Source organism: Charadrius vociferus, unplaced genomic scaffold (assembly GCF_000708025.1).
Source record: "Charadrius vociferus isolate BGI_N301 unplaced genomic scaffold, ASM70802v2 scaffold88, whole genome shotgun sequence".
NCBI lineage: Eukaryota > Metazoa > Chordata > Aves > Charadriiformes > Charadriidae > Charadrius > Charadrius vociferus.
This window is the reverse complement of record NW_009649619.1, coordinates 2,461,453-2,485,418: the sequence shown is the minus strand read 5'-3', so window position 1 is coordinate 2,485,418 and position 23,966 is coordinate 2,461,453. Positions and strand designations below refer to the sequence as shown.

The window sequence follows — 23,966 nt, the reverse complement described above, 5'->3', positions numbered from 1 at the left end:
GATACGGAAAATGTTAGAGAAATCAGGATATTTCACTGATGTCATCAGATCTGCTAAGCCAAAGGCAGCTGAGGTCAGTAACAGTTTTTCCATTAACTTCACTGGATCCAGCCTTCTGCCCACAAATTAGTTAGGGAATGCTAACAAGTATGTTCTGATAGTGTCTGCGCACAGCTTCCACCCCTCCACAACTATACATGGCAACTATTCCTCTAGCGCAGTGCAAATAAGCCATGTTTGTTTTCTGCAAAGGGTACTTACGAAAAAATTCACACACCGCAGTCAGTCTAAAGCACTCATGTGGAGCTGAATAAGAGAGAGGCTGATTTAGCATATATATAGGGCTTTCTAACTTATTTGCACGAGACAGCAGGAAGCACTCAACAGTTCTCATAGCTGACACCAAGTGATTGCTTTACTGTTCAGTTTTTTATTACAAAACTCATGGCAAACACACGTTTCTATGGCTAAAAAGGGCCACTTACTGAGGTAGAGCAACTTACAGGCAGGGTAAAGGAAAGCAAGTTCATTAACACTGCATTGGTTTCCCGGGTACACAACCCAAGTTGAGCTACTGCTTGGTAAGTTAAAGAGATCACTTTGCCTTTCTGTGCCTCAGTTTCCCCACCTGTTGGCTGAGGACAACGACACCTACCATCCATAGCAAAGCACGTTATCTATAATGCTTTTATCCATGTACCTCAGAGCAAGGTATTCCTATTTCTTCTGCTACATAAGTGAAAATCATGAGATTCCTGTAGCTAAACGCCCGGTTAAATCAAACTTGTGCCTCTTGAATTGAGAAGCAGAAGAGTTGAAGAGGGATGGGCTCAGCCTAGGACATCCATACTGTACCTACTCCCTGAATCACACCCGTACAGTGGTGAGGAAATAGTGAAGATACGAAGGAGTTGGCCTCTTGCTGAAGTAATCCCCATGGAGCAACCGCCCAGCTGTTCCCAGCCAGGCACTGGGGTCTACAGATTCCTCTCCCACCCATCCACTCTGCAGAGATACTCTGCAGGCAGCCTGCTAACTTGGCTCCCAACCCAAATTCCTGAATTTAACACTCATTCCACGACATTTAAGAGCTCTGGCTGAAAACGGTTACTTATGCATGTACATATCTGTTTCTGCTGCTGAAAGCAGTAATAGCATTAGTTTGGCTAAACAGCTGCGTGACCACGATACCTTTTCCACCATTGTGAAGCTACAGTAAAGGTGACAGTTGGTGGCTGCTTTAGCAATATAAGAAAAAAATCTTGGGTTTAGACAATAATTTAGTATTTTCTTAATCTTGTGGGTTGTTGTTTTTTTTTTTCTTCACTTAAACGGTGCTTTTATTAAAATGCAATGTATTTTAAATATTCAGTCTTACACTTCAAATAATGGTAAACCTAAACTTAAAACACAGTATTGGTAAAAACTAAATTAGTTTTAAAAGGATATTAAATGTATATTCTCTATGTATATGCTGCCAAGGCTCTAAAGGAAGTCATTGGCTAAGCAACCAGGAGGAGAATTTTTCTAAGTGTTAAAAAAGCCTTGAAAGCAGTAGCTCCTTTTGCAGGTGCAGAAGGAACTTTTTCTTTGTTTCCATTTCCCAGGCAGGTTCATGCCAGTGAAAGAATGTTTAAGTCAACACTGAGAGCCTGCCTGGGAGCTGGGACGCTGGGAGAGCTCCTTTACTTCTCCAGTCCCTGAACGTAAGGAAAATGTAAACTGCTGACATTCAGCAGTCCACCAGTTTTAAAAAGAGATCAGAAATAATCATTGCCATTTCCTTACTGCACGTAACAATTTGGTTTTAGAAATTAATTTGACATGTGAACTATTTAGATAATTGTTTTTCTTGTACAGCAAGGATATTGGGAGTATTTTACTTCTCTGGGAATGCTAATGCAGAATATTGTTTTCCACATTTTTAATACAGTCTCCATTTCCAGCCAAGTAGAGATTAACAAAATTACAATTGAAATGCCTTCTGACTTCTTCAAAATACGCACTATTACTTTCTAAAAAAAAAATTAAATTAAAAGCATGTTACAAACAGAAAAGTTTAAAAATCCAGATATGTGTATGCATCTATGTGTATAAGTGCAGTATATGTCCTAAACAGTCAATCCCCAAATTGCTGCTAGTTCTTAGATTTAACACTAGATCTGCTCTCCTGCTTCTCTCTGTACTTCCCTCCCGTGTCAGTGCACCTGCGAGGAGAGAGATTTTGGTGGAGCAGCTTCCAAACCTGCTGTCTCTGGTGCCTCTCCCCGGCTCCAAGGCGCCGCGGTGCCCGGCAGCTCTGAGGGGGGAGTCTGCACGGCGCCGGCGGTGCACAGCATCCTCTGCCCTAGCAGAGAGGGGCGCAGTGCTGCAGGCTCATGGCGGTGACATGGGGGTGTGTGGCTGCAAGCGCAAAGCCGGCCGGTGACAGACTCAGCATCCTTTGCGCAAGGGAAGAGCAAGAAGGGAGGCATTCAGTGCATTCAAATACATACTGGGGGGCGGGAATAATCTGCCATTTTGAAGGCTTATACAGCTCCTTCATAACACTGGGAGGTGTGCCAGTTGCTGAAGATGCAAGCGCTAGCACGGATGTGAAACCTGTTTCACGCCCACATGTTGCACCGACATTCCATGCGTGGAGAGCCAACTAAGTTTTGCTCTGGGATACTCACGTGTGACGGCCTTTCTTGAGCCACATCTACAAGGCCTGGGCTCACGCATCACTGCAAAAGGCCAAAAGAACTGAGAGCCAGATTCCACCCTCTCACATGGACATTGAACTCCCCCCCCCCAAAGGCGGGGTGTGCTGTAGATGCATACCTGATGGCAGACTTTGGCTGCAGCTCCTTGCAAACGGGCTGAGCACAGCTTGGGTTGCACTATCTAATTCAGCAAAATTTCACTCTTCATATTTAGTGCATGAGGTTTTAGGAAAAAGCTGTTAAAGCTGAATTGGATACTTTGAGTTGTTTTTTCCCAGGATGGGAAATATGCTTAGTAGCTCCATATCCTTTCTGATGAGCCTAATCCTATCTCCAAGATTCCTGTACAAAAGAGCTTGACCAACCTATCGTGCCATCCAAAGCACAGCGATATCAAACAACACAGCAGGGATTTTCCTGTATGGTATACACTGAGCATAAAAAATGTACTACAGCTGGAAGGTATTCTTTACACTAGAAATGTTTAGGTTTTTATAATGCCCTGGTTTCTGCAGCTGTAGAAATTAAATGGCTGGCTTTAATGCGCCTGTCCAGCGTGTAGCACAAATCCACTCTCCCTTGCCTAAGGACTGTGCTCTGCTAGACCGCATTCCCTGACAAACGCTGTCCTAACATGCAAAGTGTGTATTTAGAGATGATATCTTTATGAGACAAATTAGGGTATAATTGGAATACACAGATAAGCTTTACAGCATGTGAATCCTTCTTCAGGTTTGAAACAAAAGCAGCAAATGTCACAGTCAAAGAGAACTGAAACCTGTTATGCTGAGTTTAATCATTCTTAGTTGAATTTAAATGAATCAGGCTAATCGGCAGAAAAAGCGGTTGATGTCCACGGAAAGGATGGAGGACACGGTGGTATAATAAGGGTGAGAAAGCTCTCACATAAGGTACAGTGGGAGAAGTAATTCATGGCCTGGGCAATGTAGAGAGGTTAAAGGAGCTGGGGGGAGGAAACATAAAGATTAGGATGTGCCAGGAAACCAAATCATTTGTTGAGATGATGACTTTTCAGTATCTACTACATTTAGGTGCCAGGCTTATGCTCACTCACTGTAAATGCATATAATGAATGAAGAAAACATCACAAAAGTTACTTAAAAAAAATCCCTATACAGAATACTTCATTGTTTTGAAAAAAAGAAATGGGCTGCATGGAAGACAAATGTCTGTGATTATTATTGTTTATAATTACAATTAGCAGTGAACTACTTAATAAACAAAAGCTTGGGCCAATGCTATTACTGTCACCCTCAGTTATACGCTGCCTACATGCTTATGTTACTAGCAAATTTAGCCCAAAAGAATGGTCATAAAAATCTTATTTAAACTAAAGCACAAGAATTAGAGAACTCGAACAATACAAGAGGACCGCAAACTTCAGCCTGGTACTTGTGAGACTAAATTAAATTATTTCAATTTCTGCTTTAAACGTACATTAAGAGTAGATACTTGCACAACACATTGTTGATTATTATAATGTAGAACTATTTTCTTGCACCAGCTGGCAAAGATCAGACCCAATCTTGTGTTGTTTCAGAACACTTATTATTAACAGTCCTCTTTTAACCACTTCTCTGCTACACGGATTAGTGTAACCTTATGAATTTTAGATGGTCTGTCTACACCACAGACCACTTACCTTGCAAATTAAATCTCTAAAGTAACAGAGAAAAGCAAGGAATAAGACAGTAGAGTCAAATCTGCCCCCCAAACTACTTACCAATTCTTCTGCAGAAGGTTCCCCAAAATCAGCAGTATTTATGTAGTAATATAAAAGATTTAGATATGGCACATTCTCTTCTTAAGGCTAAATTTCACCCACGGAAGCAGCAGGAACCAATCTTTCCCTTTCTCCTTCTCTGTTGCTTTTTCTCCACAAGCAAGTAAGATTTTTTAAGAAAGTAAGAAAAAGGACAGAAAAAGAAAACTAGACATAAGTCTTCTCACCTTCGCTTTTCGAAGGACGTGGCCTCGACATGGAGAATTATTTGTCGAGGGAGGTCGCTTCAGAGCTGCTGCACTGTTCACAGGTATTGAGCATTCAGTATCACTGGTATCACAGCTGGAGATTGGAGAGTTTTCCAAAGTTCGGTGCTTGAAAATTGGAGACTAATGAAGGGTGAAAAGCCTACATTGAGTTTCCTCCAAGAAGTCACATGGGCAATGTTTTCTATCTAGACTTAGAACTGCAGATATTTTTTTTTAAGAAACCATATTAATAATAATGATCGATAAATGAAAAAGAGGTTAGAACAACAAAAAAACCCCAAAATGAAGTGTGTGTTCTGTCATGAAAATTAAAAATCATTTTCTGTGATTCAACAACATTGAGTGATCCAGAGGAACTGACACATCCCTCTCTGGTCCTTCTGATATCTCCTTCTGACAGAGCATAAGCCAGAACCACCATACTCCATCATGAATGTGTAAGATGCAGCCCTTGCAAAGGGTGACAGTAACGGAGAGGGGACTGAGACAAGTGGGTCTCCATCACTGTATCATGACTTGCTGCAGTTAAATCTCTGTTGCATGGAGCAATGTCTCAGTTCATGCACTTATTACTGAGGACATGCACTGTCACTGAGGACAATGAGGTGTCAGCTTTTACACATTATCCCAAGACATACTACCTGTGATTCCCATGTCTGCCCGATCCTCATTGCTGTAGAAAGTACACCAGATGTAGGTGAAGAATGTAAATATCACAGAAAGGCATTTAGTTCTGCTCTTATTTCCTGGTCTTAATAAACCTTTTGAAAACTCTCAGTTCCCATTCATTTTACTGGAGCCGAGAAGGCAGAGCACTCCCAGCCCATGGTACTGGGATTTATGCTTTTAAGGGCTTTGCATACCTGTGGGCTTGATGTTCCTGACTTGGGCTCAATAGCCAAGCCCAGTGTGATGCCACCAGCCAAGGCTTTCTTAAGGCTCTCCTTCACCTCGGTCAGTTCTAGCTCCAGGTTTACACGCTCAGCCTCCTTCTGCTTACACTCCTCTTCCAACTTCTTTAACTTATCTTCAAGAATCACTTGGGTTTTCCTGCCTGTCATCCACAGCAATGTTGTTATTTCAATGAGAAGCTTAAATTGACACTTAAAGAAATGATTTTCTTTTAAAAAAGGTAAGGAACAGGGTCTCTAAAAATCAATGACATCAGAAAAAAGTTATGTACTTTCCAAAAAAACACTTTTTCATCTAAAAAGTTTAGCAACAGAAACCAGATGCATTCTTTAAGGTGCCTTCCCTTGGTTTCTAGTCTAGTTTCAAATCAGTATTTGTTTTGCTATTTTTCCATGTCACGAAAATATAATTAACCAGTCACAATAAAATTATTCCCATGTTCTGCTCATCTGAAGTCCCCATCAGTGTAATTTCATGCGTGTATATATATACACACACACAAATATATATAAAATGTGTATATAAAAGAAGTACATGCGCCTGTACATGTATATAATATAAACATATATATTATATGTTTTATATCTATATGGAAAGCAAGTATAGACATTACAGAGTATCGTTTCACATCAAAACCAAACCTCATGTAGTGACATGTCTTCAGTGCAGAATACAAAGCTATTTGGATAATTAAGCCTACTCAGGGCAGAAGCTGTGCTGAAGCACAAAAAAGCACGTCATACCAGCATTGACTTCAATAGCAGCACGTAGATCTTTTCTTTCTTTTCGGAGCTGGGCCAGCCTATTCCGGAGGGCTTCTTTCCTCTTTAGCAGTTCCTCCTCTTTGCTTTGTAACCTCTTTGCATCGGCCTCCACACGATTCTTGCCATATTTGTACTGCTCTGCATCTGTATATATTAGATCGTAGTTATTTATCATTAAAATTAACAGTAAAACTCTAAACTATTCCCTGAGACTGAACATCAGAAGCAGCATGTCATGGTTTGAGAAACCAGTTGGCCATCCCTCTTCCACTGGCTTTTTCTCAGGTTCCATGATTCCCACTGAGTTCTGCAGCACAGCTACAAAAATGCTAAGGGTTAGTTTGTTCTCTACGTTCATATGGGGAATATAAGAAATACCAGTTACCTTATAGTACATTGGTTCTGAAAAATGGCGTTGCCTTTCTACATAGTTCAGAGGAAGGAAAGGAGGGTCCTCTTTAGCTCTGAACCCTTGATTTTTAATTGGAAGGGGTCACAGGAAAAACTACCTGTTTGCCCTTATCCATGGTTTCCATTCCTACTTCAAGGGCTTAAGGCACACATCTTTTCTCACCTGACATAAGAGAATGCAAAGATGTTCGCACATTTTTTTTTATACTTGAGAGCTTTCTTCTTCTTCTTTTGTTTTGTTTTGTTTTTTTTTTTTAATTTCCCATATAAATACCATTTCATGGCTCACATCTATCTGTGCTCTAATTTATACTACAGCCCCTTCTGTGCCTCTGCTCCAGTTGCAGACTCAAAGAAAATAGGTCAGCTAACAGATCACTTTGTCTGTCTGCATATCTGAAGGCAAAGTCAACTAAAGTGCTCCTGACAAAGAGTTGTCAAACCAGTTTTAATCAGTCTTTAGTAATGAAGATGCCTTTACTCCCCCAACTATCTTTTCCAGTACCAACAGACCTGCATAGTTTGAAAGATACAGACATTCTCCCTGAAGTCTAACCTAAACTTGTCTTGTTGCCATTAAATCCATGAGTTCTTAAAAATTTATCATGGGATTAAAAAACCACATTCTTTCCTTCTCTAGCAGAAGCCGTAATTTTTAATCCATATTTAAAAAATATGATTATAGTTCTTTTTTGTCTTTTCCTCTTTAAGCAAAGCAATCCCCATTAGGGATTTCCTAGAGGCAATTCCCCTGCCCAGAAGAACCCTTTCTGAATGTGCCACTCACCAATTGAAACCTCCTCTCTCTGAGGAAGCTTTTGAGCTGTCTGGTTGTTTTCATCATTTTGTTATACCTTTTCTTTTTCATTACTGATAAGTGCTTCCACTTTTGACCAATATGGTGTTCTCACGTCTTTTTCAGTTCCTCATATGCCTCTTCCAACAGGAATACAGAATTACTCTCTGCCCCATTGTTTTGGGGCTTTTTTTTCCCGATGCCCTCATGACTACGCAGCCATGGGTCCACATTTCATATTTATCACTCTCCATATGAGAACCCTTTATCTCGTGGCATGGCTGGAGTACTAATGAGTCACCAATGCACACAATATCTCCTATTCAAAGTCTTGGTGGGCATCTCCTGCTCGGCCTCTCAGCCACAGAAGAAACACAGTGGTTCTTTATCTTGTTTGCTAAGACGACCACTATTTTGGGTATCCTCATGACTCCATTCGCAAGTGAGGTAGCAGCGAGGAAACATACTTACTGGACGCAGTGCGCTTCACACATGACACTGATTCAGATTTCTTCGGCTGGCTATTTAAAGTTCTCCCTTTTCCGGTGATCCCATTAGCAGTTGCAGGAGGCTTCTTGCCTTTAAACTGTTTGAAAACAAAAGTACAAATGGGCTCCAGCTATTCCTGTGCCACTGGCATTATAGTCACCCTTTCACCAAGGGCAAAGCTTGACAAAAAGCCCCCTGATCGGGGAGCCTTAATAGACTGCATTGATTGAGCTGGAGACGGTGCTTCCTCCAGAGATGTCGTCTCTGACAGCTGCCGGCTCAGCGGGAGCCACACCAGCAAGCACAGGATAACAAGGGGATGAACTTCCCATCTCTGGTGGCATCATGGTCTCCAAGTTATTTAAAACTCTGGCATTTACTATATTAAGAAAGCCATTGCGAGGCAGAGAAGTTGTACCTTTGAATAATTTTATACAGTAAAGATTCTTGAAACACAGCTTTGTCAGAGTTAATTTCATACACAAAAACCCAACAGGGTTTGCCACACAAAGATTCAACACTGTTTCTTATTTACTCTATGGCCTTGCCATCCTTGTGGTGCATGGCTTTATTATTATTTTTTTTCAAAACAATATAATTATTACACATTTTTAAATGGTAGGAGTTAGCATCTCAATTTCCTCTTATACAACTTCTAGCTACTCATTAAAAGCTTTTCTGAATTAAAAGAAGCTCTCATAACGGCCAGACAAGCTCACAAGATTACCAGAAACAGCACATTTCATGTCCAAGGGGTTTCAATTTGAAAGGCTCCCCTGCCCTGCCCTGAACCCTGGGGAGCGCAACACTGTCCTTGACTAAGCGTAGTGTTTCCACGGGGGTGCCTTAGCCCAGCACAGGGCATACGTGTGCCATGCTCCGGTCACCTGCTTCCAAAAGCTTTTGAGGACTGAACTGGGTGTGCAAGAAGGTCTGCTGTTGCAGCCTAGGATCAGGGCAACTTATTGCTCCAGTCCACCTCTGATTCTGCAACATCACTGAATTCTAATATTCTGAAATGAAGTTTTTATAGGGGCTAAATGAGTTAACCTTATTCGACGGAATCACTTATCTAACTGTTCCATTTCAGATTAGACTGAAACCCACTCATCTTTGTGATACATTCACAGGCTCATGCCAATGACCAGCTTTTGGAGACTGGCTACGGGCTTTGGAGACGGTCCCTGGTGTAGCTGTGAGAGAGGTTTGCTCCCCAGCTGGGGTCTGCCTGTCTGCTATTGAGGGAGAGCACACAGGACTTAATTTCTTTTTAGCTTCACTTTCACGTCAGCTGAGGTCCAGAAGCCGGAGGCCATAAACACAGGCTTAGGGTTTTTTCAGGGGAAGAAAATAACAGGTGGTAATTTAAATACAGTATATACACACTATATACAATATAATTTATAATAGATAGAATGTATGTTATGATATATATTCACAATATATATAACTGTAGTATATACAACATACAGATTAGTAAAATTCTAGAGAGGCAAATTTGCTGTCACAGCCAGGTCATATTTCACTTTTTTTTTTTGCTTTTTGAAGTCATCACTGCCTAAGGAGAGAGAAGGCAGCGAGATATGCATTCAGGCTAAGTTTGGAAAGTCACATCTATTTTTTTTGTTATTATCCATAATCTGTAAATCATCAAGAACTTATGGGGAAAGCCCTTCCCAGACACCCATACTTCCACATCAGAATTTACAACTTAGCAAAACCATTTCATTTGCAGTGGGCTCATGACTAAACTCCAAGCACTTCAGTGCTAAGACTAAGGGACTGAAATAGCCCAAAGCCCTGAAGATAACAACCAGATAAACAGAACAGTCAAAAATAAAAAGTTTTGTTAAGTATTAAATAGTACAGTACCTGTGAGCCAGATCCCCTCCCCACAGCAGAGGTATTAGTGACAGACTGAGCAGAAGACAGATTGGATGAGACAGGGTATTTGTAATGGTTAGAGGAGAGTTTGTCAGTAGATAACCTATTGGGTTTTCTGTCAGCTGGTGGATAGCGCGCAAAGATTTTTGGAGACGGCAAGTTATCGTACAGGCCTGTGTTATCATAAAGCATTTCTTCTCCAATGTTCCTGCTACGAGAAGAAGGAAAGCCATCTTCTGGTTCCCACTGCAACACATACACTTTGGCAGTTAGTAAACAATACACCATGCAGCACCTCCTAAGTGAAATTAAAACATTAGTAATTTTTTTGACCCTAGCAAGCCCTCGGTGTTTAGCAAGCATATGCTTATTGCTTATGTTTGAATCTAACTATGTAGGAAGGGGAGGGGAGGACACAGTGTGGAAAGGAAGCATTGCATTACAGGCCTTGTAGCCTCAGTCCATTTTCCAGAGTATGAGCAAACCGGCACTACGCTGTCACCTTGCTGTGTCACAGACTGCACCTTCCCTTGTTAGCTCTGGCACTGAGGGGGCACAGGCAGGCTGTGTTAACAGGGAGATACTCGCAGGCTACACAGATGGATCAGTGGGATTACATCTGGTACGTGAGTTGTTAAAAGTAGTATAGCCTAACAGTTAGCAGAAGCCAAGAGGGTTTTTCTCCTTTTTTTTTTTTTTGTCTTTCTTCAGGCTATATGTCTTTCCAGTGAATACCAGCTGCTGGTACGCTAGTATTCCATTTTATTTGCTGGAGAATTATTATTCTGATCTAACCAGCTAAAATAGCCACAGGCCATTCCTTTTTTTTTTTTTTTCTTTTCAGAAAAATGGAAAGTTCAACAACAATACTGCAGTGATTCATTCAATTAATCTTAAAATAAACCAACCTGGTTGCCAAATATCCTTCCTTAATCCAACCTGGCTGTGGCAGTACACTACTCATACAAAGGCATGAGCACATCCAAGACCTACACGTACAGACTACTCACCACACATGTGGCCGTGTGTTGTTCCCAAGAGGGGCTTTCTACCATAATTTTGACATTACTAAGACATGATGGAGGGCTGAACTTGCAGTCCACTTCACACTTTGAGACTCTGAATTCCTCTTGAGTTCAGCCTTAGTGGGGGCCTTTATGAAGCAGCCCAAATTAAGAGCTGACATGAGCTGTAGCTCCCCCGTAAATCTTCTTGAGGACCACATACATGTGTTAAACCCCATCACACATCTGCCTACAACCAGCTCTGCAAATTGTAAAGATGGCAATGAACACTGTGGTTCTCTTTTGCGATGAGCAGTACCTGCTGTCTTGAGGAATGCAGCCCCAGGGACTTAGAAGTGTTTGGGTTTTGGGTTTTTTTCAACAGACACCAAAAAGTGCCTGGAGTAACTGAGTCCTTAATTTTGCCAGGTCCGGTGTGATCTAAAAAGTACCCCCTCGAGTGAGTATTATATTCAAGGACTTGGCAACCAATCGTCAACAGGCAACTGCTTTCTAAATGCATGTTGGCTCACATGCAGGTTAATGTAAACAGTATGTCGCACACCCCTAATATTCTGTAGGTGTGAGAGAAGTTTGCAGCCCCCAATCAAAAAAATAGGAGTTCATTTGGAAACTACCCAATGGGGCTTTTTAGATAATATAATTTTCAGATGTCCATGCATTCAACACATGCAAACCATTTCTTCTGTGCAAATTCAATTCTTACCGATCCATTTATGCAGGGAACATCATCGTAATGAAGTGCCATTCCACTCGGACAGGCGTAGCCATTGGCAGTGCTTCCCCGATACGGATTTGTAGATATAACTCGCCTGTTCATAAAACTGAATAAAGCAAAATAAAAATAACAGAAAACAGCACTTGAACCTAAGTTTAAATGATGATTCAGTGGTATGTTCCCTGTATCTGATTATGCAGCCTGGAAGCACATACCTTCTCACTTCATGCAGGAAAGCTGAGGACAGTTTTCTTTCTTTTGCTACTCACATGCTGCTGCTAGCAGCCAATATTACAACATATGTTCCTGTACTCTGCTCTTACAGTGGGGATATGACTGTGTGAAAGCCAGGAGGGCAACAGCTGTAACTGCTCAGTGGCATGTTTACATGGCAACCTGCCGATCTGTGTTATAAACCAGCTTGCCAGCGTCCCATAAAAGTTCCCTTGTTGTCTGCATCGGGCAGAAGCAGGTGTTTCTGGGTGCATGCATGCTTGGCGGGGGGATGCGAACTTAGGAACTGGGAGAAACAAGAATCACATCCAGTAAAAATTTGAAAAAAAAAAAAAAAGTGGAACTGATGAAATCTATGTTAACATTTCTATAAAAATTTGCTGAATGTTTTTTTTCCTCAAAATTGTTTCCATATCAGAAGCTTTGGCTGGGTAGAGTGTGCAGAATGGCATTCTACTTCCCAACTCTCTCTGGGTAACTGTGCACGCTAAGTCTCTGTATGTTCATTCTTGCTCTATTTCACATGGTGAATCTGAGCCCTCTGGACATTTCAAAAGGGAGAGAGAAAGATGTATATGTATATGTTTGTTTATTCCCCCCCTCTCCCCAAAATCAACATTGCAGCTTGTTTTACTGGAATTCTGCAGAACAGATGCAGGATATCACGGACCACAGCAGGCTTTGTGTTAGAAGCAAAGATCTAACAGTGTGGAAAATGGCAGAATCGGGCCCAATAGCAGTAACAACCCCAGGGGTAAGTTTTCCTTTGGAGCAACTGCTGAAACTGAAGAAGGTATAGAGATCTCAAATAATTCCTATAGCTACAGGTGTACGTGAATGGGAAAACAAAGCTTTCCCATCCCAAACAATGGAACCATTTAGACTCTGTGCTGACATTCATAAAATATGATAATGCCCTACTAAAGCAGAGAGGGTCTTCTGTAGCGCTGGCTGGAGCTCAAGAATGCTGTGGTTTCCAACAGTTGCTTTCTTTTAGCGTTGGAATAACATGAGGTCCATTGAATCTCTCATTCAGAGGGAGACAGACCTCATCCAACTGTGGCTCACCTGAGCCACAGGAGACACGGGCTCACAGGAGGAACGAACCTGCCCAGTTCGGTGTGAACCTTTCAGGGCAGGGCGGGGGTGGAATAATCATGAGACAGAAGCTCTTCTGACTTCAAACAAACAAACAGCAAAAAGCCCAAGATAAATTCCATGATAAAAATGTTTTTAACTTTATCATATCTCATACTTTATTAGACATTATTAAAGGGCTGCATTTGTTTACTGTTCCTCTTAATGCAGAACATTACTCAAGTGTTTCTGGTTAGTTTGAAGGACTGCGTTTGGAGTCGTTATTGTATTACTTTCTGTTTAACTAGCTTCAATGAGAGTGATGCATAATAACCATGTCTGAAAACTGGGATATTCATTAATGACATCCGATGCACCTGTAGTAACTATTTCCACCACCAAAGGAAGCTAAGATTTATCTAAGTATCTGCAAACACTTCATAAGCATTATTTCACTAGGCCTCATTAATCCTGTTTTAATCCTGTTTATGGATGTAGCCATGTAAGTTAATTGTATTCTGAAAGTGCTAGATGGGAAACAAAACAGAGAAAACCGGCTTGGAAGCATTTTTTCTTCAGCCTTGCCTAGATACCTAATGATTTAGATGAAGAAAATTGATGGGACTATTAATGAAGAGTCAATCATTTTGCAAAGCATCAGTCTCGGGAAACAAATAACCAATAATCCTGAAGTGACTGTGCAATAGTCAAAGCTTTAATGATAACTGCAGTTAATTTGGAATACTAATATTCAGGCCAACAGTAGTATTTTATTAACACTTAAATATCATAATTTCTCCTCATTTTCTAGGAGCAGCAAACAGTCTAGTTGCTTGTCAACAAGCTCTTACAGTCTTTTAAAGACATCAATGAATTTTAACTAATTCTTAATAGGGGAATTCTGCTATTTTGCGTTGTTTGACATTCCTTGCTAACACGTGGTCCAGTTGCATATGTTTTTTCACTTGGCTCCAATTAATATCACATTTGTTCAGAAAAGGAAAGCCAAGCAGTGTTCAGGGGAAAAGGGTTCCATTCTATTTCTTTCTTAAATGTGGTTATTGCTAGATGCTGACTGAAGCAAAAATACATGTCAACACCGGATAAACTTTTTGAGCTCTACTAACTTCAAAACAAATATTAACATAAGTTGTAAGTGCATTTCGATACTATCAAAATTACGTGGTTTTCACAAAACTGGGTTTGTGGTAACACTGAGTCGCTTTGATTTCTATCAGAAGCCATTCAAACTAGATCCTGAATGAAGCTGCCCATTTTCCCTTGTTAAAGCCCTCTTTAACACCTCGCTAATGGTAGGACAATCTTCTTTCGGAAAACTCTGAAGGTTTTGCCCTTTTTTCTTTGCATTTTCAGTCTGTTTAAAGGTATGATGGGCAGATGGGGTGTGTTTCTCTAATGTATTAAGGCACACAAATTCCAAAATTGTGTGTGGAGTCTCATCTTGCAGTGAGATGGGGCATGACGCTTTTGCCAGCTGTCTTCTCAGGCCACCCGCTTTCTGACCCTGGGAAACTACGGGGTATGGCTGCAGCAGGACATCCCGCCTGTTCCAACTATTCCTTCACTCTGTTTCTAAACAACCTCATCCAGCTAAGGAAAAATGACAGTCTCTTCCCACCAAAGACTGCTTTAATGCCGAAACTGATTTGAACATGTAAGTCACTATATATGCTAAACATGCATTACTTTTCTTAGCACAGGATCAGTAATGGGGAATTCACTGCACTGATTTGCAATTCAAGCAGAGCTTCCATGCTGCGCCCTAGACACCTTTCCAATTTCCACCTCCTAAATTAAAACCCAGAAATTAATTGGACTGGTGTGAGCTTGATGAAGTTTTTAATTAATCATAAAGAACTTGAGAAGGAAACACTAAGAATGTGATTATCCAAGACTTAAATTCGCTATACATTTTTAGTGTACAGCATATACTGGCCAATATATGCTGTACATATTGGCTATATGTACAGCAAGTACAGCCAACAGATAAACATGAACTATACAGCTGCATATTTCAGGATATTTGTCCTCTTCCAGAGACAGTTCTAAGTCTTCGCAAAATAAAAGATTAAAATATAGCATTTGATAAGGAGACACTGAAAAAATGAGGAAAGATTTGAGTAAAGTTGGATGGTGTCTGTGTCTTTTACGGAACTTAGCAGGATGCCAACACGATAATCATAAACACATCTACCATGCTGCAACGCTAAAACACTTCAGGAGTTCAATATCTGGCAAAGAGGGAGGTGGATTTTGATAAGCTGTCTTGGCACCAGACTTAACATACAGATATAAATTCCCAGAGTACTGGAAACACCCGGGTAGCTGAACGCCTCTCACCAGAAAGTCTGTTTGGCAGCCTGGATGACGCTTGCCGTCATTTCCACGTCAATGTAGTCATAGTGCAGAGCTCCAGGGTCTGTCGAAGACCCCGTTTCCGCCAGCAAAATTCCTATCCATCTGCCCATGTCTTCAGAGGAGGATGCCTGCAAGGAGAGGGCAAGAGTCTATGTCAGGTCTTTAGTCTGCCACTGAACTGAGAGTTATTTCAAAAAGGCGCATTCTTTTTGGCTGACAAATTGCTACCACATTGTAGGAGAGGCTCTGATTTCTCTCTCCTGAACTCCTAAAAACCCCAGGATTTCTTATTAAGTCTGCTCTTAAGGAGTGCACTCTAAGTAAGCTATGTGCTCATCAGTTATGATGTAATACAACGTGGGCAATCTCCAAAAAAAGAAGAAAAAAATAATCATTTAAGGCTAGTGGACTTAGATTCAAGTCATGATTATTTTAGGACTCAGAAAATTGAAAGCTATAACAGAACTATTTTCCTGTGCTAGGCTGGGGGATTTTAGTTAGCATGACTCCTGAGCAGAAAATGTCACTGCTAAGTCGAAACGATGGGGGGTGGGAAATGAAATAGTAGAAGAGATTTTAATGTTGTTTTTTCAAAAATTCCAATACGTTTGTCTAGATGATGGCATTAATTTTCCTAATGGCACAAGTACAAACATGAATACTATTAAAATAATTCTACATTTTTCGTATTTTGCTTCAAGTCAGCAATTGCAAAGTTAAACAGTAGCAAAATAAATAATGGGAAAAAAGGGGAAAAGGAAACTGTGCCATTTCTAAATTTCTTCTTCTTTTTAAATATTTCATTGCCTCTCACAGTTCCTTGAGCTGCTTTCTAGTTTTTCAACTTCTCTGAACTGCTCACATACAACAGCCCTGGTTGCAAGGAGAGGAGACTATCGTGACCTGCAGTCGGATACCCAAAGCGGTCAAAGTGTCCATCCTGCCACTGAAAGCAAAAGGTTGCCTTCTCCTCATTATTATACTTATATTTGGCTTTATATTATACTTGGCTTTAAGTTCTCATTTCAGCTTTCGAAATATGATGAATAACCCCCCCCGAAAATCCTGACCCACCTCACATAGATCTATATATATGTGTGTATGACCTTCGTAGTGTGAGAAGTGTGCCACTGTGTCCACATGTGGTGTGTCGAGAGACTCACCAGGATGCTGGCAGGCTTTATTTTCTTACTGTAGAATTACCTTAACATGGACACAGACTGAGCAAAAGTGGTTCACGTAAGTAGCAGACAAATGAGAATTAAGAGGTCTAGAGTTCCCATCAACAGCAATCCATTATTTAATTATTGCTAAGTTATTTACCCAAAGTAATTATATCCCTGATGTAAAAGTGTGTATAGAGAAGGAGCAGGAATATTTTAGTAGCAGGTCAAGGGAAGGTCAGTGTAGCGAAAAGCATCTTACTGAGACGATTTCTGAACTGCATTAAATCTCAGTTGTCTCTTTGCCTACAGTTCTTAATATTTTATTTCTCCTTCCAGTATTTATTTTCCAGCTCTGCAGTAATATTATTCCAAAGATTTTTTTGAATGGCCAGGTTGTGTGAAAGTGCTTCCCTAATTTATCTTGTGGGTGTTCCTACAAGTCATAGCCATTAGCAACCACCGCACCTCAAGCACAGCAACCTCCTGCCCATTTCGGAGCAGGCGGAAGGTCAGAGGATGCTTTGAATCCAGTCCCGGGATCACTTCGCAGCCACGGAGAGGGATAGAAACAATGTGCGTCTTCAAATCTGTCCTGTCCTTGTGGAAAATGAGTTTATTGTCTTTCACTCTGCACCAGCGCTCACGCCAACGGTTATTTGAGAGCACGTTGAGATATCCTGCAATAAAATGAAACGCGAGATATTTTATTCCTGGCTTTTTTTGAAAAGAAAAAAAAAAAAAGGAAACTTACTCTTCAGTGTAAAGCTAGCACTTAAACAACTTATTCTCTTATAATAGAAAGTCCAGATGGATTTTATGAAGACAACTAAATGACCCTGCCCCACTTCTTTTAATGAAAAATTTCACTGTTCCAATAACCTAGAAAAAAGCATACAAAGATGTGATCCTGCTCACGTGCAGATGGCTGTTCTCTGTTATTCACTGCAGTGGCTGGTTAAATAGGAGCACATGGATCCCCAAGAGTTTAGTAAGAATGGGAGAGGGACAGTGATAAAAGGGTACATACACAGCCAGTGTGCTCACACAGAAGACCCACCTTCTCCATGTGTAATGGCTTTGATCACTGTGGCTGACTGAAATTGTCTGGAAAAATCACAGCTCATATTGTGTAATTAAGTGATAAGCAACCTTCTGTAACATCCAAAATCAGTGTTTTAAAGTCCTACTAAGCGTTGATTTTACATGTTCTAACTTAATTTAGAAAGGAGTATTCAGGCTTGGTTTTCAATGCTTTTAAAGCAGAATTTAAAAGATCGCTGCCAATGCCAACAAGAATAAAATTCGTATTTGTTTAAAATTCAAGAAGTAAATATATATGAAATTCAACTGAACTTCAAGACAAAAGTTTAAACAATGATCTTTTTTTTTCCAGGGACAATACAGTACCTTACAACAACTCAAAATTTCATGAACAAATTGCCTTTTAATAGCCCCACTTTTCTTATCATGCTTTATATCAGATACAGTGTCTAGGCATATAATATCATTAAATGGGCAGTGTTTTGTGTTTTTCCTTCTCTGTACTTTAGCAACAATCATTCCAGACTCAAACCTTAAAAACAAGACAATGCCCAATTTTCCTGCCTTATTTAGTTTGGGAATGAAAAAAAATTTTACTCTTGCTTCCACATTACTAATGGTACATGAATTCAGCATGTTGCTGCTTCCAAACAGGCTCTGGAGAGGGAAACAAATGATACCTTGCACAGGCCAGAATTTATGTAAAAAAAATTGTCTTCTATCTCAGGTCTGATTTTCATTTAATCCTGTTGGATAGCTATCTCTTTGGTTTTCATTAAAACCATGACTTATCATTAATTTTACTGGGTTTCTCTTCCAACATTATGGTTCCAATGTCAAAGCTTGATCCAACAGGATATAGCAGATGAGAATTGTGCACATCTTGGAAGGTGCCATAAAAAAAGGAGGATGTGCACAATCCTCTGATTTTGGCTCCTTGTGATGATCACACTCTCCAGCTCTCCTCCCGTAACAAAACCCCATATAGCTGTGCATTATGCTATAATCCCTAGAAATGGAAAACCCTTCACATGCAAGCCAGCTGGCTTGTTTTGGAGTGTGAGTCCTTTTTTTCAGACAGTACTTGTTTTTCCCCTCTGCACCTCTCAGAAAAGCTCTTCCAAACCCTCCTACTTCATTTGAACTAAGTAGGATCCCATGCTTTTCCTCCCACATATCCCTATTTAAAACTTCAACAGTTGACATGACCAAAATGCCTTGAGTGTGTTCCCAGTTGGGGCATTAGCACTTCAGCTTAGCCCAGGTGGTCAAAGACCAGTGATGCTCTAGGGAAGAGCTCATGATGACTCCCAGTGCAGGTGGGTTTTAGTTTCCACTCTAGTTGGGCGTCCCCTGGAGCCCTGCTGGACTTTTCTCTTTATTCATGGGAGGTAGAGCCTTTTAAAGTGTAACAGCCTTCAACTATGGAGCAACCTCCCAGAGGGCATTGTACTGAGCCAAATTTCTGGTGGTGAGAAACTCCTGCAAAGACTTCCTGCAATGACCAAAGCTTAGACGCATACATTTTCCTACAAAATCAGCAAGTGGTGTTGAGTAGGGCCAAATGCAGGCAATAGTAATGGTTGTATTTATGTCCATACCCAAAATAATGATAGGAAAACTAGGAATTAGATTGTACAGCTGTGCTTAACATCTTTCATAATACAGAATAATCAATGGACTATGAGACCCCGGAAGTTTGAGCTTTTATGGAAGCCAGATGCTTCGGACAATGCATCTGGCTGGACACAGCTTTTCCCAGCTGTTCTTTTTGTTGATAAATCACATCTGTACTTAGCTGATGTATGGACATAGATACACACACTTATTTAATCAAAGATTGCTTATGTGAATGATTCCCAAAGTGTGGCTTGAGAGCCACCTGTGATCTATGAAGCTCTCACTGGTGGTCCATGGATCTGCTGCTTTTTCATTGGGCAAGCATCTATCACACCTCATACCTCGATGGGTTCTGCCAACTGCTGCCTAATCACAGGGTTTCCCAAAGTTTTCCTAGTCAAAGGGGAAAAGGCAAATCCAAATTCAGAATCTGTTGCAAGTACTTCACAGCTTGCTTTCTACGGAAATCTTTTTTTTGGAAGGGACTGGGAGAAGGGCGGGTTCAACCTTATTCAGATATGGAAGTGTTACTCAATACAGGAGCACCAGAAGGCAAACAGGAGAATGTAAATACATTGCATTGTTTGAAAATACCAGAGCTGTGAGGACATCAGCTAAGCGCATTGCACAAAGACTTAAATTTTGAGCAAACATTAACAGCTAAGATAAAAAACATAAACCTTTTCTGCATTCCTTTTTATAGACTTCCCTGGTGCTGTCAAGCATTACAGCTGTCATATGGAGTGATCAACATTAGGAGTTAAAACAGCTTACTAGAAATTTGTTAACTTCATTTAAGTTTTGCCCAATATGTACCACTTTAGGAACCCACAACGAAACTCAAAACACTTTGGCTGAGGCCAGTCGACTGCTGTCTTGATTGCTATCCCATAAAACCTCACCACGATCCATCATAAAAGACTTGAACCCTTCCCAAGAACCTTCTTCTAATTCCTAGCCTAAATTTATTTCATAGTCCGGCCTATATTCATTTTATATCCATTTGTTTGAAAACAGCTCTTGTTCTTTCTTCTTTTTGTCCACACTTCTCTTCCCCCTCACCTTTGCAAAGAGCAATGATACTCCTTCTGAGCCTGTGCTACCGTTTTATTTGAAAAGTCAAGTTCTTTTAGTCTCTTTTCAAATGATAAGCTCTTGATTACTCTACTCCTTTTTCAGTCTGAGTGCATCCTTCTGATGTTGGGGGAAGAATTATAGCAGGAAAAGCAATTTTAGAGGAATTTCTAGGCTAGAATTTTATAAAGTTTTAGTCACAGTGTGCTTTAAAGACTCAAGGAGAGAAATCACTTACCACATGTTGGAACATCTTCTTCAGCTGATGAGGTCTGTTCATCTGTTGATGGCTTTTTCTTTCCTAAACCAATGATCTTCGTTATTTTTTTCCCTGTTACTTTAGTCACAGTGCCCTTGGCTTCTGATTTTGAACTTTTTTTCCTCTTCACTATTAAGAAAGCAGAAGTGTGTATTTTAGTGTGTTTAAATTAATCAATGAATAGAGAGAACCTGAATAAAAATAGTAGTTCAGACAAACAATCCTGTGCAAGGTGAACATTTGTAAAAAAGTTGCAGACTGCAATGAGATAAACATTATATGCCCTCTCAAAAATGGATGCCTATAAATAACCTCTGTGCTATAAAAATCATGGCATTCAGAAGGATAAGAAAAACAAAAATCAAGTTAATTTAATTTAATCTAATCACAGAGTCATAGAATTATTTAGGTTGGAAAAGACCTTTAAGATCATCAAGTCCAACCGTTAACCTAGCGCTGCCAAGTCCACCACTAAACCAGGTCCGTAAGCACCTTGTCTACCTGTCTTTTAAACACCTCCAGGGATGGTGACTCAACCACTTCCCTGGGCAGCCTGTTCCAATGCTTGATAATACTTTAAGTGAAGAAATTTTTCCTTATATCCATCCTAAATCTCCCCTGGCACAATTTGAGGCTGTTTCCTCTTGTCCTGTCACTCGTTACTTGGGAAGAGAAACTGACAACCACCTCTCTACAACTTCCTTTCAGTTAGTTGTAGAGAGCGATAAGGTCTCCCCTCAGCCTCCATTTCTCCAGGCTAAGCAATCCCAGTTCCCTCAGCTGCTTCTCATAAGACTTGTGCTCCAGATCCCTCACCAGCTTCGTTGCCCTTCTCTGGACATGCTCCAGCACCTCAATGGCTTTCTTGTAGCGAGGGCCCAAAAGGGAACACAGTATTCACGGTGCAGCCTCACCAGTGCTGAGTACAGGGAGACAATCACTTCCCTAGTCCTGCTGGCCACACTATTCCTGGTACAGGCCCAGATGCTGTTGGCCGCCTTGGCCACCTGGGCACACTGCTGGCTCATATGCAGCTAGCTGTCAACCAACACACCTAGGTCTTTTTCTGCCGGGCAGCTTTCCAGCCACTCTTCCCCAAGCCTGAATTATTTCATGGGGTTGCTGTGACCCATGTGCAGGACCCAGCACTTGGCCTTGTTGAACCTCATACCATTGGCCTCGGTCCATCAATCTAGCCTGTCCAGATCCCTCTGTAGACCCATCTTACCCTCAAGGAGATCAACACTCCCGCCCAACTTGGTGGTGTCTGCAAACTTACTGAGGGTGCACTCAGTCTCCTCGTCAAGATCACTGATAAAGATATTAAAGAGAACAGGCCCCAGTACTGAGCCCTGGGGAACACCACTTGTGACCAGCCACCAACTGGACTTAACTCCGTTCACCACAAGTCTTTGGGCCCAGCCATCCAGCCAGTTTTTTAACCCAGCAAACAGTACACCCACCTAAGCCATGAGCAGCTGGTTTCTCCAGGAGAATGTGGGAAACAGTGTCAAAGCCTTTACTAAAGTCCAGGTAAACATCATCCACAGCCTTTCGCTCAGCCACTAAGCTGGTTACCTTGTCATAGAACGAGATCAGGTTAGTCAAGCAAGACCTGCTTTTCATAAACCCATGCTGACTGGGCTTGATCACCTGCTTGTCCTGTACATGCCATGTGATGACACCCAGGATGATCTGCTCCATAATCTTCCCTGGCACTGAGGTCAGACTGACAGGCCTGTAGTTCCTCAGATGTAGTTCCTCCTTCTGGCCCTTCTTGTAGACGGACGTCACATTTGCTAACGTCCAGTCAACTGGGAGCCCCCAGTTGGCCAGGACTGCTGACAGATGATGGAAAGTGGCCTGGTAAGCACTCCTGCCAGCTCCCGCAGTACTCTTGGGTGAATTCCATCCAGCCCCATAGAATTGCATGTGTCTAAGTGGTGTAGCAGGTCGCTAACCATTTCCCCTTGGATTATGGGGGCTTCCTTCTGCTCCCCATCCCTGTCTCACGGCTCAGGGGGCCGGGTGCCCAAAGAACAACTGGTCTTACTATTAAAGACTGAGGCAAAGAAGGCATTAAGTACCTCAGCCTTTTCCTCATTCTTGGTCACTATGTTTCCCCCCACCTCCAATAGAGGATGGAGATTCTCCTTTTGTTTTTCACGTATTTATAGAAACATTTTTTTATTGTCTTTTATGGCAGTAGCCAGATTAAGTTCTAGATGGGCTTTGGCCCTTCTAATTTTCTCCCTGCATAACCTCACTACCTCCTTGTAGTCCTCCTGAGCCACCTGCCCCTTCTTCCTATGGTTGTAAGATCTCTTTTTTCCCCTGAGATCCAGCCAAAGCTCCTTGTTCAGCCAGGCTGGTCTTCTTCCTCGATGGCTCGTCTTTCAGCACATAGGGATGGCCTGCTCCTGTGACTTTAAGATTTCTTTCTTAAAGAATGTCCAGCTTTTGTGGACCCCTTTGCCCTTCAGGACCACCTCCCAAGTAAGTCTGTCAACCAGTCTCTTATACAGGACAAAGTCTGCCCTCCAGAAGCCCAAGGTAGCAGTTCCACTGACCCCCCTCCTTACTTCTCCAAGAATCAAAAACTCTTATCATTTTGTCATCGCTACACCCAAGATGGCCTCCAACCGTCACATCACCCACAAGTCCTTCTCTGTTCACAAACAACAGGTCCAGCGGAACACCTTGCCTAGTTGGCTCACTCACCAGTTGTGTCAGGAAGCTATCTTCCACACACTCCAAGAACCTCCTACACTGTTTCCTCTCTGCTATATTGCATTTCCAGCAGACACACGGTAAGTTGAAGTCGCCATGAGAACAAGGGCTAGCAACTCTGAGACTTCTTCCAGCTGCTTATAGAACATTTCATTTCCCTCTTGATTCTGGTTGGGCAGTCTTTAACAGGCTCCCACCATGATAACCACCTTGTTGGCCTTTCTCCTGATTCTTACCCATAAACACTCAACCCTCTCATCACCACCATAAAGCTCTAGACAAAACACTCCCTAACATACAGACTACCCCATCACTTCTACTTCCTTGCCTATCCATTCTGAAGAGTTTATAGCTATCCATTGCAGCACTGCAGTTGTGCAAGTCATCCCACCATGTTTCCATGATGGTGACTATATCGTAATTTTTCTGCTGCACAATGGTTTCCAGCTCGTCTTGTTTGTTGCCCATGCTGCGTGCATTGGTGTAGAGGCACCTCAGCTGGGCTGTTGGCCGTGTCACCCTCTTAGAGGAGCACCCCTTAAATCCTTTGAAGTATTTCCCTGGTGTTTCCTTGTTGGTTCCTACTACCTCAGGAGACACTGGCTCATTTCCGTAAGACTTCAAGTGTAGCCAGCTATAATCAAGCTGAAAGTCTCTTTCCACACCAGT

The 23,966-nt window shown here is 41.5% G+C and overlaps 1 protein-coding gene across 2 annotated transcripts in view; it reads right to left on the bottom strand.

Moving 5' to 3' along the window:
- Positions 1 to 23,966, bottom strand: part of AFAP1 (actin filament associated protein 1) — a 64,683-nt gene that overhangs the window by 529 nt on the left and 40,188 nt on the right. The window contains exons 8-16 of one of the 2 annotated variants that reach the window (XM_009890526.1): positions 20,547 to 20,696; positions 17,039 to 17,250; positions 15,390 to 15,535; positions 11,706 to 11,823; positions 9,963 to 10,220; positions 8,073 to 8,187; positions 6,374 to 6,538; positions 5,582 to 5,772; positions 4,677 to 4,838 (exon numbers count right to left, since the gene is read on the bottom strand). In XM_009890526.1, coding sequence (XP_009888828.1) covers positions 4,677 to 4,838; positions 5,582 to 5,772; positions 6,374 to 6,538; positions 8,073 to 8,187; positions 9,963 to 10,220; positions 11,706 to 11,823; positions 15,390 to 15,535; positions 17,039 to 17,250; positions 20,547 to 20,696 — 1,517 coding nt within the window. The remainder of the gene's footprint in view (positions 1 to 4,676; positions 4,839 to 5,581; positions 5,773 to 6,373; positions 6,539 to 8,072; positions 8,188 to 9,962; positions 10,221 to 11,705; positions 11,824 to 15,389; positions 15,536 to 17,038; positions 17,251 to 20,546; positions 20,697 to 23,966) is intronic. The other variant, XM_009890527.1, reaches the window with a different exon arrangement.